This window comes from Sebastes fasciatus, chromosome 11, assembly GCF_043250625.1.
Source record: "Sebastes fasciatus isolate fSebFas1 chromosome 11, fSebFas1.pri, whole genome shotgun sequence".
In the NCBI taxonomy this organism is placed as follows: Eukaryota; Metazoa; Chordata; class Actinopteri; order Perciformes; family Sebastidae; genus Sebastes; species Sebastes fasciatus.
The window spans coordinates 19,038,322-19,054,039 of NC_133805.1; the positions used below are offsets into that span (position 1 = coordinate 19,038,322).

The window sequence follows — 15,718 nt, forward strand, 5'->3', positions numbered from 1 at the left end:
AAAACAATGTATGGACTCATACAAGAGTAATCCCTCTCAATCTTCACTGTCTAATCCTAATCCTATGACCCACTAGAAGTGTGTGGCGATGTCTGTATCTGCAGAGACCCTGCCCTCTGCCTATTACGTCTCCACACCGGCGACAGCCGTGGCCAGAGCCAGTATGTTTTTGGGTTGTCCGTACCATTCTCATGAACGTGATATCTCAGGAACGCCTTGAAGGAATTTCTTCAAATTTGGCACAAACAAGGATGAACTGATTAGATTTTGGTGGTCACAAAACATGTTTTCGGCCATAACTCAAGAATTCATATGCTAATTATGCCAATTTCACACAAATGTCTAACAGGATAAAATGATGAAGTGATGACATTTTGGACAGACATGGATATATATTGCAACTTCACTGGTTGGCGAAGGCATACAGCCGCGAGGCGGGAATTCTAGTTTTCTTCTTATTTTACTGTGTTTTGGGACATTTCTGGGCGTCAGCCTTTGGGCAGTGGGTGTGTAGCTCCCACGCATTCAAGGGGAAGCTACGAAAATGGCGAACACAGGGGCGAAAAAAACACAAATATAGCATGGCGAAACGTCAAGCGGACAAAGCTTGGGGTTGGCTTTCACTTTTGAGGGTTGTATGTGATGCTGCAGGGTGTACACTAGGTTGTGTTCTGGCATCCGCGGTCAGGGGACATGCACTTCTGGTGTTGTTGAGCCGGGGGGTGGGGGGTGTTTACGAACAGTAAGCAACAATTCCTGCATAGAATGTCTTTAATGACACATTTCATCATATCATAATGTTGAAACAAGGGCTATTTCCATCATTACAGGCAACCCTAGTGTGTACATTCGTATTAACATTGTTCTCCTCTTTCACAGTGTCCAAAGGCCTTGTCCCAAAGCCGCTACATGTCCCATTTAGGACTGAGGAAGACCTACTAGCCCGGGCCATTGCGCAGGGGCCCAAAACTGTGGATGTTCCAGCCTCCCTCCCCACACCTCCTCACAACAACCAGGAGGAGCTCAGGTAAACGGATAAACAACGGTTATTCTTTCTGTCTTTTGGAGTACTACTGCAACATTAACGGCTGTCATAACAAATGGTTTGTGTTGATTACTTGTGTAGTTATTTTTTTGTTTCTCCCTGTAAAATGATAACAGCAACAGAGGACAGGAGCCTTGCAAGGACAGGGACACACCTGACAGTTTTGTTCCATCCTCATCACCTGAGAGCGTGGTTGGCATGGAGATCAGCCGCTACCCAGACCTGTCTCTGGTGAAGGAAGAGCCACCGTCCCCCTGTCTGTCTCCTGTCTTCCCCATGCTTCCTGCACCTGATGGGAAAGGTAAACACACACAAAAACATGTATTCCTGTGACTCCAATCATAATTAATTGGATGCAATATAAAACACCCAACTCCAGCATACCTTAACAGTGTGTTGGCCAACTTTATGAATTCCCTCTTTTTTCATTCTCCAGGGTCAGAAATCAAACTGCAGGACATCAAAACGGAGCCTTCTGCGATGTTCTTCGGCCCCCCCTTTGGCTCCATGTCTAATGAATCCAAACAAGGGCTGGTGTCTGTAGCTATCACTCTGAGACCAGCTGCAGCGGAGGTAGGAATACGTAATACTGTGGTTTCACATACTGTGGTTTCACAGATAGATTTGAATTATTTTTAATATGGGCAGTTTGAGTCAGAAATTCTAGCAAACTTAATCATAGTTTGTTCTTCATTAATCAGAATCTAAGTTTACAAAATTACCCATTTGTATTGTAAAAATTTAATTTAAACATGCTTTTTGCATGCAGGTTGGTTTATAGCTATTCATATCTTAATTCTTACATACATGCACCACATTTGGAAAAATCAATTTTGTAATTTTTTTCAATGCCATAATTGATATAATTACTTAATTTGAGTCTCTGCGGCGGTAGAAGGAAGTTACAGCACAGACTTGGCAAAATTAGCGAAGTATACACATGTGACTACGTCCAGCTTTCAGAATAAGGTGTTAACAAAGGGAACTGTATATACAAAATACATATATGGAAACAAGTTGAATTGTATTATATACACCAGAAATATAAAACATGGTACCTGTGTTTCTTATAAATTAAAAAGAAAATACCACTAAATTGTGAGGGAAATGTCTTTGTTGGAAAAAAAATTGTTAATAATTCCTGGAAATGACTGATATTTGACTTCAGGACATCTCTGACTACTTATATGCTGAAAGTCAAACATTTTTACCATATCAATTTAGAGATTTTCCAAAGTATAAGTCCATAGAAGTGTTTGATTCAACTTTTTCTCATGGTCTGGTGTTAATAAAGTAAAACAAAATCTCAATAAATCGTAATATCGAATCGCAAAACTTGTAGAATTGCAATACGTATCAAATCGACAACCTTGTATCGAATCGGGGATAAGCATATCATCCCAGCTGTAATATTCACTTAGGGCTGTCCTACTTGTCAGGCTTTTCAATATGACATTTTTGATGATAATCAACTATACATTTTCTTTCTCAGAACATCACTGGTGTAGTGGCAGCCATTTCAGACCTCCTGTGTGTGAAGATCCCCAGTAGCTACGAGGTCAGCAGCACCCCAGACAGGGGGCCCCTGTCTATACTCGGTGGTCCACGGATGGGCCCCCATCATGGCATGGAACCTCGGCCCCAAATGCTCTTCCACGGACAAGGAGACAACGGAGGGATTCACGGCCGGCCGGGACAGATGATGAGGTCCGGTGGAGCACAGGCCATGATGCAACAACAGCAGGCACATCATTTCCGTTTCCATCCCAACAGCCCAGGTGAGCGAATCAAACTAAAGAAAGTCACGTCTGATTCAAGCGAAACATAATGACTTCCTGTGAAAAAGCACAAAGCAGCAATTATCTAGTCCTATTTTCTTTTAAAAGGCAGTTATATTTTCTGAGCAAATATTTATCTGTTAATCCAAAAGTCAAGCATCGTACCACTGTAGGTTTACTATCAGAGAGTGCATTTTGAAATGGATATCATTTTTAAAAACACGTTTTCTGTTCTTCAGGAGCATCTCTAGCTCGAGGGCCTGACCAGAAGACCCCTGCCAGCCCTGGATGTAAACCTCAGTGGTGCTGCCACTGTAAGGTGGTGGTTCTGGGAAATGGAGTGCAGAAATCCATCAAAGATCTCCCCGCACACATGAAGGTACCAAATGAATTAAGCTTAAATACTCTGAATGGCAACAGGGTGGTGTATTAAATAGGCAAGCCCCCTTTGAGATGAAGTGGGATTTTGAGACTGATAAAGTTACAACATGCTTTAAATACACAGTTCATAAAAAGTCATCTTCAAAACAATTATTGATCAATTTATTATTGATTTCCCAATGAGAATACTCATTGATGACTTATGACTGGATGCCTGGACTATTTGAGAGGATATATTATCTACTTTCAGCCTGAGGGGCCGTACACATCTATACACACACACACACACACACAGCACCATCACAGTACTACTGCATATATCCTCTCATTATGTAAATCCTGCCTGCTGGAATCCATTTCAGATTAATTAGTGGGTTAAACGGCAGACCCCATGACTTCAGTCTGGAGTATTTTGGTTATTTAAATATTGTATGTTTTTGATGTTTATTTCATAACTTCCTTTAACATCAGTTGAGTTTAAGCAGTTCAATTTGGTCAGGCTTTGATTCAACTCATTCCTTATTCAGCCTGTTAAAACTCAAACTTCTCTCATTAGGAATCTGGAGGCCGTTTGAAATCTGAAGACCTGGTCTTCTGTAGTCACAGCTGCTTCCTTCTCTACTGTTCCTCGCCACCGCTGCAATCCAGATCAACCACAGAGACTAAGGTCTGTACCACTGTAACACCAAAGTGGATCTAAATAACATGCAGTTAATATGATTATTGTTGTTGTTTTTGGCTGGACATCATGGCTCTTGTGTCATCTTTTTCAGGAATCGATGTCCCTTCTCCCTGTCTCCGAGCAAACCGAGAGCCTTTCTAAAATCCTGCACCAGTACAGTAACAACATGTCATCGCTGGATGTTCATTGCCTGGCCCAGCTTCAGCCCAAGCAGTCTCCCCCCTCTACTCCTCCCATCCCCTTCCCCATGGCGGGCGAGACGCCCAAGATGGAGATCAAGTCGGATGCCATCAAAGTGACGGTGAAGCTGAAGGCGCGGCCGCGGTCCCATGACGGCTGGCACCAGGGAAAGAGACAGAAAGGACTCCGCTGGAGGAAGTGGACTGTCCAGGTGGTAATGCCGAGAGGGAATTCCCAACTCCCAGATGAAGATAAGATCGATGAGCTCCTGAAGAAACTCGGGGCCTCGCTGCGCCCTCCTGCCTTACTCCGGGACCATCGGCGGTGCTGTTTCTGCCACCAGTTTGGAGATGGGATCACCGACGGCCCTGCTAGGCTTCTTAATCTAGATCTTGACGTATGGGTTCACCTAAACTGCGCCCTGTGGTCGACTGAGGTGTATGAGACGCAGGCCGGCGCCCTCATCAACGTAGAGCTCGCGCTACGTCGTGGCCAAACGGTACGCTGCGCCTACTGCCAGCAGACCGGAGCCACCAGCGGCTGCAACCGCCTACGCTGCACCAACGTCTACCATTTCACCTGCGCTCTGCAAGCTCAGTGCACCTTCTTCAAGGACAAAACCATGCTATGTCATGCCCATAGGCCCCGGGGAACAGCGGGACAAGCACTGGATCACGAGCTGCGTTGCTTCGCGGTCTTCCGACGCGTCTACGTCCAAAGAGACGAAGTGCGTCAGATTGCCACCGCTGTGCGGCAGCCCGAGTTAGGCTACACCTTTCGAGTCGGCAGCCTGGTGTCGCACGCAATGGGCCAGCTAACTCCTCTACAAATGGCAGCCTTCCATTCCCCAACAGCCATCTTTCCAGTCGGCTACGAGGCTTGCCGCATTTACTGGAGCATGCGCCATGGCAACCGCCGTTGCCGTTACGTCTGTTCTGTTGAGGACAGAGAGGAGCTGCCCGAGTTTTCCATCAGAGTCATCGAACAGGGATACAAAGACCTGGTCCTGACTGACTCCTCTGCTAAAGGTTTGTCATTACGTATTCTTTACAGAAATGTTATCGTCTTGCATTTCAGCCTTTTCTAATTATTTAACCATCATGTGTGCTTCTCTCGCTATGATTAGGAGTGTGGGATAAGGTTCTTGGTCCTGTTGCTGAGAAAAGAAATGAAGCCGGCACTCTGAAGCTCTTCCCTGTTTACCTGAAAGGAGAGGACTTGTTTGGACTCACAGTCCCTGCAGTCACCAAGATCTCTGAATCGGTTTGTTGCTGCTTTTTGTGGTTTTACTCAGGTTAAATACTAGGGGTGGGGGAAAAAAACGATTCATCTATGTATCGCGTTTTGTTTTTGTTTTTTTTTTGATTTTGAAATAGATTTTTTTAATGCCTGAATCGCTATAAGTGATTCATTTGAGTCTATGCAGAGGTAGAAGTAAGTTACTGCTTTTATTGTTGTAGTCTGAGTAACGTGGCGTCATATCTGTTTAAAAAAACAAAACAAAGCCGAAGCGAGAAAGCAGAAAACGGCGGAGGGGAATCCGACCTGCGCCCTCACATTTCGCCTGATTGAGCTGATGTATAAAGAGAACAGAGCTGACGGGGAGAGGTAACGACAGACTTGGCAAAGTTAACGGAAGTATACAAAATTAGGTGTTAACAAAGGGTACTGTATTTACAAAATACATATATGAAAAGATTAATTGGATTATATTCACCACAACTATAAAACATGTTACATGTCCCTTATCAATTAAAAATAAAATACCAATAATTTGTGAGGGAAATGTCTTTATTCTTAAAATTTTTGGTTGCTGGAAAAAAATTAAATAATGACAATGGCTGATATATGTGACTTCAGGACATCTCTGACTACATACATGCTGAAAATCAAACATTTTTACAGTATTAATTTCGAGATTTTCCAAAGTAAAAGTCCCTAGAAGTGTATGATTCAACTTTTTCCCATGGTTTAGTGTTAAAAAAGTTGCAATTATTGTAGAATCGCAATACTTTAAAATCACATTATATATTGAATCGACACCCAAGTATCGTGACAGTATCGAATCGAGAGAAAGGCGTACCATCCCAGCCCTATTAAATAATATGGAATTTAAACAAATGCATAGATCATATTCTGCAGAGGCTGCAGGATATAACCCTTTTTTTAACTCATTTATTCCAGCTCCCTGGAGTGGAGGCTTGTGTCAGGTACTCATTCCGTTACGGACGCAACCCTCATGTGGAGTTGCCTCTCATATTCAATCCAGCTGGCAGCGCTCGCGCCCAGCCACGAACCAGCTCTCCCTCCATCTCGCTGGTGATAAGGTAACTTACAGCAAAGCTGACATTCATTTTCTGTATGTTGTCTCCAAGCTCGCGCATTATTTAACGTTGATTGTTTTTACTGTTTTTGTTATCTTCATTTCCTCCTCCTGTCAACATAAAAGGCCACATCCGCAGGCTATATCCAGCAGCAGTGCCAGGTCTAACCAGAATGTGGCCCAAGGAGAAGGTGGCGCCCCCCATAGCAAGCCTCCAGTAGTGCACCCCAGGTCTTCGCAGTACCGCTGGATGAAGAGCGAGTGGAGAGCCAATGTCTATCTGGGCCGCTCCCGCATCCAGGTCAGTGTCAAAATAGATATTTGGTTTGTTTCTCGGCTTTGACAGAGTAAGATCGATGCTGTTGGATTCAGTTTCCTGCGGACAGAATGAATACCGTCTTGTGTGATGCGTTCACAGGGCCTGGGGCTGTTTGCTGCCAGAGACATCGAAAAACAAACTATGGTGATCGAGTACAATGGAACCGTCCTCCGAAACGAGGTCGCCATCAGTAAGCAGAAGATCTATAAGTCTCAGGTATTCATCTGTTTTTATTACTTTTTAAAGCTTTTGTCTAAAGTTGCTTTTGCCAAAACAAAACATTAAGTAAATTCTCCTCTCTCCTCGACAGAACCGAACAGTGTTCATGTTCCGCATCGACAGCGAACATGTCGTAGACGCTTCTCGAACTGGAGGGCTAGCAAGGTACTGTGAGATTCCATTGGTTATTGTGGCATTTTTGTACACATTTTAAGGAGAACTTAAAATAACATCTTTCATGGTCCTGCAGCTCCAAAATGTAGCACAGTGCTGTTCTTGCATATTAAAAAAAAAAAACAATACTGTTTTTGAAGATGGTGCTCCATTCATTCTGCTACGCCAGTATCGCCTCACAGCCCAGCGCCGTTCCTGGAGCCACAAATCGAAAGCGTTTTGCAAGTCATTTTAAAAACGTGGCTTTTGCCGTACTTGAATTTGTATAAACATGTTACAGTCATTTAAACTGCATTTTTAAAAGATCAGGATTTTTGAGTTAATTTTTTTTCTAAATTCAGATCTATATCAAAACACTAGATTTAAGTTAAGAATACAAATTTTTTTGCTATTCACAATAATTTAAAATGTAAAATTGAACATAAACTACTTACTTTATAGTCATGCGTAGTACAGTATGTTGTGTGATATGTAATAAATCTCTTGTCATTTTTGTTTGGTTTTTCAGATATATCAACCACTCTTGCGGGCCGAACTGTGTTGCTGAGGTGGTCACATTTGAAAGGGGTTACAAAATCATCATCAGCTGCAATCGCAGAGTTGACAAAGGAGAGGAGGTGAATAAAAAGACGTTCTTTTCTTTGATTAGACTTCTTTCTAGGGATACACCGATACCGGATCGGATATCGGGCCAATACTGACTCAAATAGCTGGATCAGGTATCAGTGACAATGGGATGATCTATTCAATTCAAATATATGTTTATATACCATATACATTATATACTGGAATTTTAATTCCTGTTTAAGTTTTGACCAATTTGCATTAAAAAGGTTTGTACCTGAATTGTAATTCCTGTTAATTTTGAAGATTTTCTACCAAGTTGCTGGTGCACAATTTATTATTTTAATAATAAATACCAATTCAGTAAATTTGTATTTATATATTTATTTGTTACATTTTGTTTTTATAAAGTTAAGAAAGGAATATTTAAGTCGAGCCTGATGTTGCCTTAAGGCTGGCCCACACTGATGTTGAAAATGTGAGAGACCCCACTCATAACAATATGTTATGATGAATTTAACAGTTTTGTTCCCATAGTGTGTGGAGAGCAACGATTTGGCCAAAACTGCACACCACAGATTCCATTCATGAACAACGAGAGTCCCAACTCTCAAAACCGGAAATCTCGCAAAATATATCGCGATCAAACGTGAAGAAAAACAAAATGGATGAAAGTGGTTGTTGTCCTTCCTTCTGCAGTCCGCTTGGTTCCCAATTAGCTATTGTTCTTTCCCACGTGACTGCGTCATCGGCTGTCCTCGCGGTTCCCCACACACAACACGATATCCGATCGTAAATATTGAACATATTTAATATTTACAATTTGAAATCGTTGCGGCCAGGATGGACTTCCGAGCCGATCAGAGGATGTAAAAAACACTCCTAACATACTTCACTCTACAGGAATATCTGTAAAGTTAATGTTTAGAACCATCAAAGCGCAGATACTGATGTTTCCCTCCCTGTTGTTTTTTTTCCAGCTGTGTTTCGACTACCAGTTTGACGCTGTGGAGGATGCGCGCAAGATTGCTTGCCACTGTGGAGCTCCTGAATGCAGGAAGTGGATTAACTGAGGAAAAACACAAAAAAACATCAAACCTAAATGCATTCCTTGCTATATAGTGTGTGGATGCTGTGATCTCTGCGCAGAGAGAAAAAAAGGCTTCACATTAAAGTCATTTTATGAATGAGCAGAAGGCCTGAACCCTCGGAGAGACGAATGAATTTTTACGCATCGGTCGGTTCATCAAGATCGCGGAAAGAAATGGGTGGAGGAAGGGAAATGTAACACAGTAGCAGGATGTGACTCGTGCCATATGTGAGGGGCTCTGTTGTATGAGATGCCCCCGTCTGTCTGTCTGTATGTATCTGTGCGTTTGTTCGGTGTACATGGGGTGCGGAATCCACCAGCGAATGAGAAAGCACTGTGCAGGGTGCGGCCTTATTGCTTACTAAGGGCAGGCCCTTTTGTTTCATACTGTTAATGTATACCGTATGACTAAATGTAGACATCACTGAATGAGGAATGTACAGCAATGAATACCGCGAAGGGAATATTAACTTGCACTAAAAAAAGAAAATAAACAAAAAAACACACACACACACACACGAAAACTTTTAAAATACTTGATTCCATGAGTCAGTTTTATCATAGGTCTCTGTCATGTGATTTGTGTGGAATTCGAGAGGTTTTGTATTTATTACTGAGTGAATGAATTTTATTCTCAAAATGATGAGATTGAGTTAAAGAAGGCTAGATTGCTATTGTTTTTGAAGATTGAGGAAGACATGCTGTTACTTTTGTATAAATGTACATAAAGAAAACTATAGGAATAACCGACCAAATACTACCTTAACCTTCTTGATGTTTGGGTGTTTTTAAAATTGTTTTTGTTCTGTTTGTCATTGAAATTTATTTAAGATGGACGTTATTTCAGTTTGAGAGTATATATTATGATTATTCTGTACAGAATTTGTAATATAACCACAATAATTCACAAAGTATTTTTGTTGTATTAAAAGTAAGGTATTGTAGCGTAGTGTTTTGTGACTTACACATGCTTTGACCACTCAAAAAAACAGAAATATTTTTGTTGACTAACGTAACGAGTTATCAGTTACAGAATAAAAAAAAAAAAAAAAAGACTCTTCAAATAGTAAGAGATCTGTTTGCTGTTAATCAGGTTTGATTTTAAAGAACTGTGAATTAGGTTTTGAAACCCAAAAATGACTTTTTAACTTTTTAACACGAATAGGTACACCGACATGTATTTACCTGTTTTTGTTTTTACATTGCTTTTAAAATAAGGTTCAAACATCTAATGATGTTGTGAGTTAGACGAAACCAGTGTGTGACAGAAAGAATCGTAACGGGGAACTCTTGTTTGGAATCGTAGGTCGTTCTACCTTTTCATGGACAGAAATGGCATTCTCCTTAATCAGAAATATTTCTTATACTGACACTTCACAAGTCACATGCTTAGAAACGGAAGAGTTTTTGCGTGCACAATTTCAAGTCGACTGTAAAATTTTGGAGACAGTCTTAGAACTTGTAATGTATATGGCATGTATTTTTTTAACTTTCCGAAGACTCAATTGTATATATTTTCTCAATGAATGGTTGTAACAAAATTGTTTCTTGGATATTTTTCTTCTCTTGTATGATATTACATCATCCTGCCAGTGTGTTTGTGCTACATTTTCTTGGTCGTGTAGTCAGAATTTTTTTTTTTTTCTTTTTTTTTCTTCTTTTTTTTTTGAAAATGCCTTTTGAAGTGTACAGAGTATGAGGTTTGGAGTTTGTGGAATTGAATTTAGAAACATTTACAAAAATAAACTATTTTACATGTTAGCAAGTTGTGTATGTGATATCAGTAATTACACATATTAAATTGTTAAATATGAAGAAATGAAGCCATAAGAAAGAGGACCTATTATGCTTTTGTGCTTTTTCCCTTTCCTTTAGTGTGTTGTATAGTTTTTGTGCATGTAAAAGGTCTGCAAAGTTACAAAGCCCAAAGTCCACACCAAAGGGAGTTACTTTCCCCCACAGAAACACTGCTCCTGAACTGCCTGAAACGCCTCGCTTGAAGCCCTGCCTTTTGTTCCTTAATGTGGTGATGTCACCAAGTAACACATTTGCATAATACCTGCCTAGTGGCTAGTTTGGACACGCCCTCAAACAAAGCTAGTTAGAGCGGAGTCCGTAGAGTTTGGTTTGGCTGACCAATCGGGGCAGATTGGGCTTTTCGGGAGGGTGGGCAGGAGCTGGAACAGAGCGTTTCAGACAGAGGGTGAAAAGAGGTGCTGCAGCACAAACAGTATGAGCAAAAGTAAAGCGTTTTGTTTTTTTACATTAAAGCATGTAAACATTTTCTAGTTGGAACTAGTAGGGAAAATATATAAGGGGTGAAATGCAAAAGGAAAATCGTTCAGAATATACAATAAGTAAATACATACATTTAACAATAAATAGAAAATAATTGCAAAAATAAATACATTAAGAAAATTGATAAAAAAATAAATAAATGCATAAAAAATTAAATAGAACAGTAAATAAACAAGGGAATAAATACAAAGGTAAATATATAGATAAAGAAGCGAATTAAAACAGAAATATCAATTCATGTCACATTTTATCAATTAATGAATGGCTACATTTATTTATTTTAATATTGTTGCTACAGTTAATTACATTTATTTATTTATTCATTTATTTGTTATTTTGGCAGGATAAACAAGGCAATTAATACAAAGATAAATAAATAAAGAAGCACATTAAAACAGAAATGTCAATTCATGTCACATTTTATCATTTAATTAATGGCTACACTTATTTATTTTATTATTGTTGCTACAGTTAATTACATGTATTTATTTATTCATTTATTTTTTTGTTTTGACAGGTTCTATCCTTCATACATTTTAGGAGTCCTATTATCATTATTATTATTATTATTATTTTAATTTTTATTATTATTATTATTATTATTATGTTCTTAGCCAATTTGTTTACAGGGTCGACATCGCATTTCATTCTTGTCCCATCAAACCATTTAAAATCTGAGTCGTACTGACATCTGTTGGTGGAGCATCTTGTTACATGTCCACACTGCCTGCCTGGTGTTGCGTCGAAATTAGCTTCCCCTTTCAAAAACGTGTTTTCTTGGCTGTGTGTCCTCCAGTTCTGCCTTTTCTTGTTTTGCAACCTTATAGCCTACAAGGAAATAATTATGGGCGAGGAAGTTAATGCGCTTAAGATAAAAAGGAAAGTAAGCATGTGGAAATTTGCCCATCCCTATTTCCTTATAGAACATAATAAGCGTCCTTGGGTTTCTGAAATGTATTATTATTATTATTATTATTATTATTATATTAGCTTGTGATTAAAATCTCGTTTTAAGGAATCTGTAGGCAGGTTATTGAACTTTGTGATTTAAAAAAAAAAAATTATAATAAGCGTTGTTTTACCAGGTGGAGTGATGCTGTTTTTCATTTCTCTCAAGCGTGCGTGAGACCGAGCCGTAAACACGGCAGGACCCGGAAGGGGACACACATTTGTCTGGGGTGCAGACTGCGACACAACACCTGTAAACAGTACTCATTAAAGACGCGTGCACTGTGCTCTGCCTCGCCTACTTCCTGGTGGATGTGATGAGGCAGCGCCTCTCAGTGTTGTCGTAGTGAGCAGAGAGCAGAGCAGAGCAGAGAGAGGGCAGCTGAAGTGAAGGAGGTTGATGTGTTTGATGGTCTGCAGTTAGTTAGTTAGTTTTCTTTTTTGTCTCCTTTGATGAAACGATGGGCAGCACGGTGATGGAGTCCAGCGAGGACAGCTCCAAGAAGACGCCGAGGAAGAGGAGAAGTCTGCGGATTAACATGCCAGTGAGTCGGTGGAGTAGCAACTAATGTGGCTTCTTGCTGTGACTGTAAAAAAAAAAAAAACATGGCTTGTTGTTGAACTTTTCATGAAAGCAGAGACGGATAGAAAGCTAATAACGGATACAAGTTACAGCCGTTTAATGAGGCATAAACGGCTGACGACTTTTCAACTGCCACAAAATATATGATGTTTATTTTATTTTATTTTTTTTATTTTATTTTTTAAGACCATGGACCTCATGTTAGCTAGAAACAGCTGGCTGTTTGCACCTTAAACATTTTATTTATTTTATTTATTTTATTTATTTTATTTATTTTATTTATTTTATTTATTTTATTTATTTTATTTTCTAATACCGACCTAATAGTAGCTATAAATAGTTAGCTGTGTGTACCTTAAACATTTTTTAATTAATTAATTTATTTTCATAAATAAAAAAATTAATTTAAACAATTAATTTAAATAAATACAATTTTATTTTCTAAGACCATTTTAAGTGGACCTAATGTTAGCTAGAAACAGTTGGCTGTTTGCACCTAAAACATTTTATTTATTTATTTTCATAAATAAAAAAAATAATTTAAATAATACATTTAAATAAATAACATTTTTATTTATTTTATTTTCTAAGACCATGTTAGGTGGACCTAATGTTAGCTAGAAACAGTTGGCTGTTTGCACCTTAAACATTTTTATTTATTTATTCATTTTCATAAATAAAAAAAAATAATTTCAAGAATTAATTTAAATAAATAAAACTTTATTTATTTTTTTATTTTACTTTCTAAGACCATGTTAAGTGGACCTAATGTTAGCTAGAAACAGTTGGCTGTTTGCACCTTAAACATTTTTATTTATTTATTTTCATCAGTATGTCCAACAGTAGCACAACAACGAACGTTAATACAGGGCTGTGACTAACGATACAGAATATTTTCTCTATGCATTTAAGTTATTGTGAGGAAAAACTAGTAGTATGAAGCAAAGGAAACATGTCAGAGGAACTAACATGCTCCAAAACCAGCAAGTCATGTTCCATTATGGTCACTTATACTGAGGGCCTTTGTTTATTTAACTTCATTTCAGTGGGCCGGCCTGATTCACAGTAGCCTCTATTCATCAATCTGGACAGTTTAAAGCTGCAGTGGGGAGAATTAGAGGAAATATGATTTTAAAAAAAATAAGTTATTTTTATAAAACAGTCACTATATCCAGACAGTAGTGCATGAGACAAGTTATCTGAAAAAAAAAGTCATGTGCCTCTGTGTCCTCTGGTGCTCCTAATGGCATCTGCAAGATTTCACAGACCGGAGGAAAACAACCAATCAGAGCCGAGCTGGAGCCTTGCCGTCTCTGAGCAGCTGTCAATCACTCGCAAACTCCGGTCAAACTAGGCAGCACTGATCAAATATGAATCAATATTCTGTTACTGTAATGCCTATTTCTCACCTCAAATGTTTTCAGAAACATCTTGTAGTGTACTGTTTAGCTGTAAAATCAGAAAGTTTGTGACCCGGCAGCCATGTTGAGATCAGTTGAGGAAATACCATATTGAATTACAATATGCTGAATGGTTATTATGGAATAGTTGCCAAAAATATTCTGCCCTATTGCAGGTTTAATGTCTACGGTTTTGTTTTTCTTTGCTTTCACTTCCTGTGAAGTAAATTATATTACTGGAGACTTAATCAAACCTTCTGTTTTTCAAGGTTAAAACATCTCCTGGACACTGTGAGCACACTTTGGTGACAACTATTTTGTTGTGTCTTGTAACATGGATAACAGCCATGTTACTGTAGCTCAAAGGCATGTGTTGTTTGGATGTCATCCATCAGAGCCACCTGCATGCTTTCCCAGCTTAAATGGAAATGGATTGGACACAATCTGTGTCTTCTTTTCGAGATTTTGTTCAATATTTAAGTAGTTTTGCTGGAAAGTGACGTAAATGCAGCTGAATGTTGAGGTTTCATGATGCATTCATGTGCAGCTGCATAGATTGGAAAAAAAAAAAAACACTTCCCCAATAGGAAGTAAGCTTATGAATACAACACTGGTTTTGTAGCCAATGCCCCAGTGCAATGTTGGAGCTTTCCTCCACCACATGAACCTCAAACTGGTGGAAACACTGATACAGCTTCCTAAAATACATCAAAACAGGTTTTCATTGTCACATAATTACTGTAAGTAATTAAACTGCCTTTCTGCGTAAGTGCTCTAGAGTGGAATGTGAAGCTCAGCCCATGGTATGGGGAAGGTTATGTGTCGTATTTGCTTGCAAAGGTATCCGCGCTGACGAAACACGTTTTACTTCTAGTTGAGTGGCATGTTAAACATTTTCACTTTCGCCCAACGATGTCCGTTTTGTAAAACCGGCTAAAGCAGAATGTTGTGGCTGAGAAGGCATTCATGTTATGACTTGTCATTTTGTTGTTTCCTGGAAGTTATCTTTTATCCTTGACACTCTCTTTTATGTGCAGGACTTTGGTGCGTTTACTTCCCCACAAGTGGAGACGAGTGGCTCAACCAAAAGTGGCGCTCAGACGGTACAGAAAAATGTTCCCTGATTTTTTGTGTGTGTTTTCATTTACTTGTTTGTTTTCTCAAGGTTGCTTCTTTTTTTTTTCCAGCACATGATTTATCTTGTCGCTTTGGATCGTGTGTTTGGCTTTGAACACATTTAGACGTGGATTTGGGAAAAGCAAAATATTACTCAAGGCCTTCCCTCCTAATCTGCCAACCCTCACTGGCTTACAGTAACATTACGCCCACTGTGTGTCCAGGCATAGCAGGATCACATACAGGAAATTGATTTTCTCTAAAAGAAAGCAGCCTCTTCCTACTGTCTGCTCTGATTGATTTGAATAGCATTAATCCTTTTATCATTACCTCATATCTACCAGACTACATATTTCAGTTTTACCTCAGTAACATTTGCATAATGCTGATAAAAACCTGCATTGGTTTGTGTTTTGAAACGGCTAATTTATATCCAGATACAACCCTGATATCTGCATACTTGCCTTGACAAGCTCTTGCACAATGACAGTGAGAATTGTTGGCAAACAGAAAAGATGGGTGTGTGCTCTCGCTCTCTCACATCGGCCACAGGATTGGTTTACACAGAAATGTGCACATATAGTAGAGCAAATACCACTCTGAACCCTTGTTAAGTAA

The 15,718-nt window shown here is 39.3% G+C and overlaps 2 protein-coding genes across 11 annotated transcripts in view; both read left to right on the forward strand.

The window, feature by feature from the left end:
* kmt2cb (lysine (K)-specific methyltransferase 2Cb) overlaps window positions 1–10,516 on the forward strand; it is a 78,538-nt gene extending 68,022 nt beyond the window's left edge. For all 9 annotated transcript variants that reach the window (XM_074651344.1, XM_074651345.1, XM_074651348.1 and 6 more), the window contains 14 exons: window positions 880–1,027; window positions 1,162–1,346; window positions 1,482–1,618; window positions 2,538–2,823; window positions 3,063–3,202; window positions 3,761–3,871; window positions 3,978–5,094; window positions 5,193–5,329; window positions 6,251–6,393; window positions 6,516–6,690; window positions 6,808–6,924; window positions 7,019–7,092; window positions 7,610–7,718; window positions 8,646–10,516. In XM_074651344.1, coding sequence (XP_074507445.1) covers window positions 880–1,027; window positions 1,162–1,346; window positions 1,482–1,618; window positions 2,538–2,823; window positions 3,063–3,202; window positions 3,761–3,871; window positions 3,978–5,094; window positions 5,193–5,329; window positions 6,251–6,393; window positions 6,516–6,690; window positions 6,808–6,924; window positions 7,019–7,092; window positions 7,610–7,718; window positions 8,646–8,738 — 2,972 coding nt within the window. In that variant the 3' untranslated portion in view covers window positions 8,739–10,516. The remainder of the gene's footprint in view (window positions 1–879; window positions 1,028–1,161; window positions 1,347–1,481; window positions 1,619–2,537; window positions 2,824–3,062; window positions 3,203–3,760; window positions 3,872–3,977; window positions 5,095–5,192; window positions 5,330–6,250; window positions 6,394–6,515; window positions 6,691–6,807; window positions 6,925–7,018; window positions 7,093–7,609; window positions 7,719–8,645) is intronic.
* A 1,739-nt stretch (window positions 10,517–12,255) lies between these two features.
* LOC141777257 (5'-AMP-activated protein kinase subunit gamma-2-like) overlaps window positions 12,256–15,718 on the forward strand; it is a 28,097-nt gene continuing 24,634 nt past the window's right edge. Inside the window, exons 1-2 of one of the 2 annotated variants that reach the window (XR_012595874.1) lie at window positions 12,256–12,546; window positions 15,022–15,087. Coding sequence is in view for 1 of the 2 variants with exons in the window: in XM_074651354.1 (XP_074507455.1) it covers window positions 12,463–12,546; window positions 15,022–15,087 (150 nt within the window). In the remaining variant the exon portion in view is untranslated. The remainder of the gene's footprint in view (window positions 12,547–15,021; window positions 15,088–15,718) is intronic. The other variant, XM_074651354.1, reaches the window with a different exon arrangement.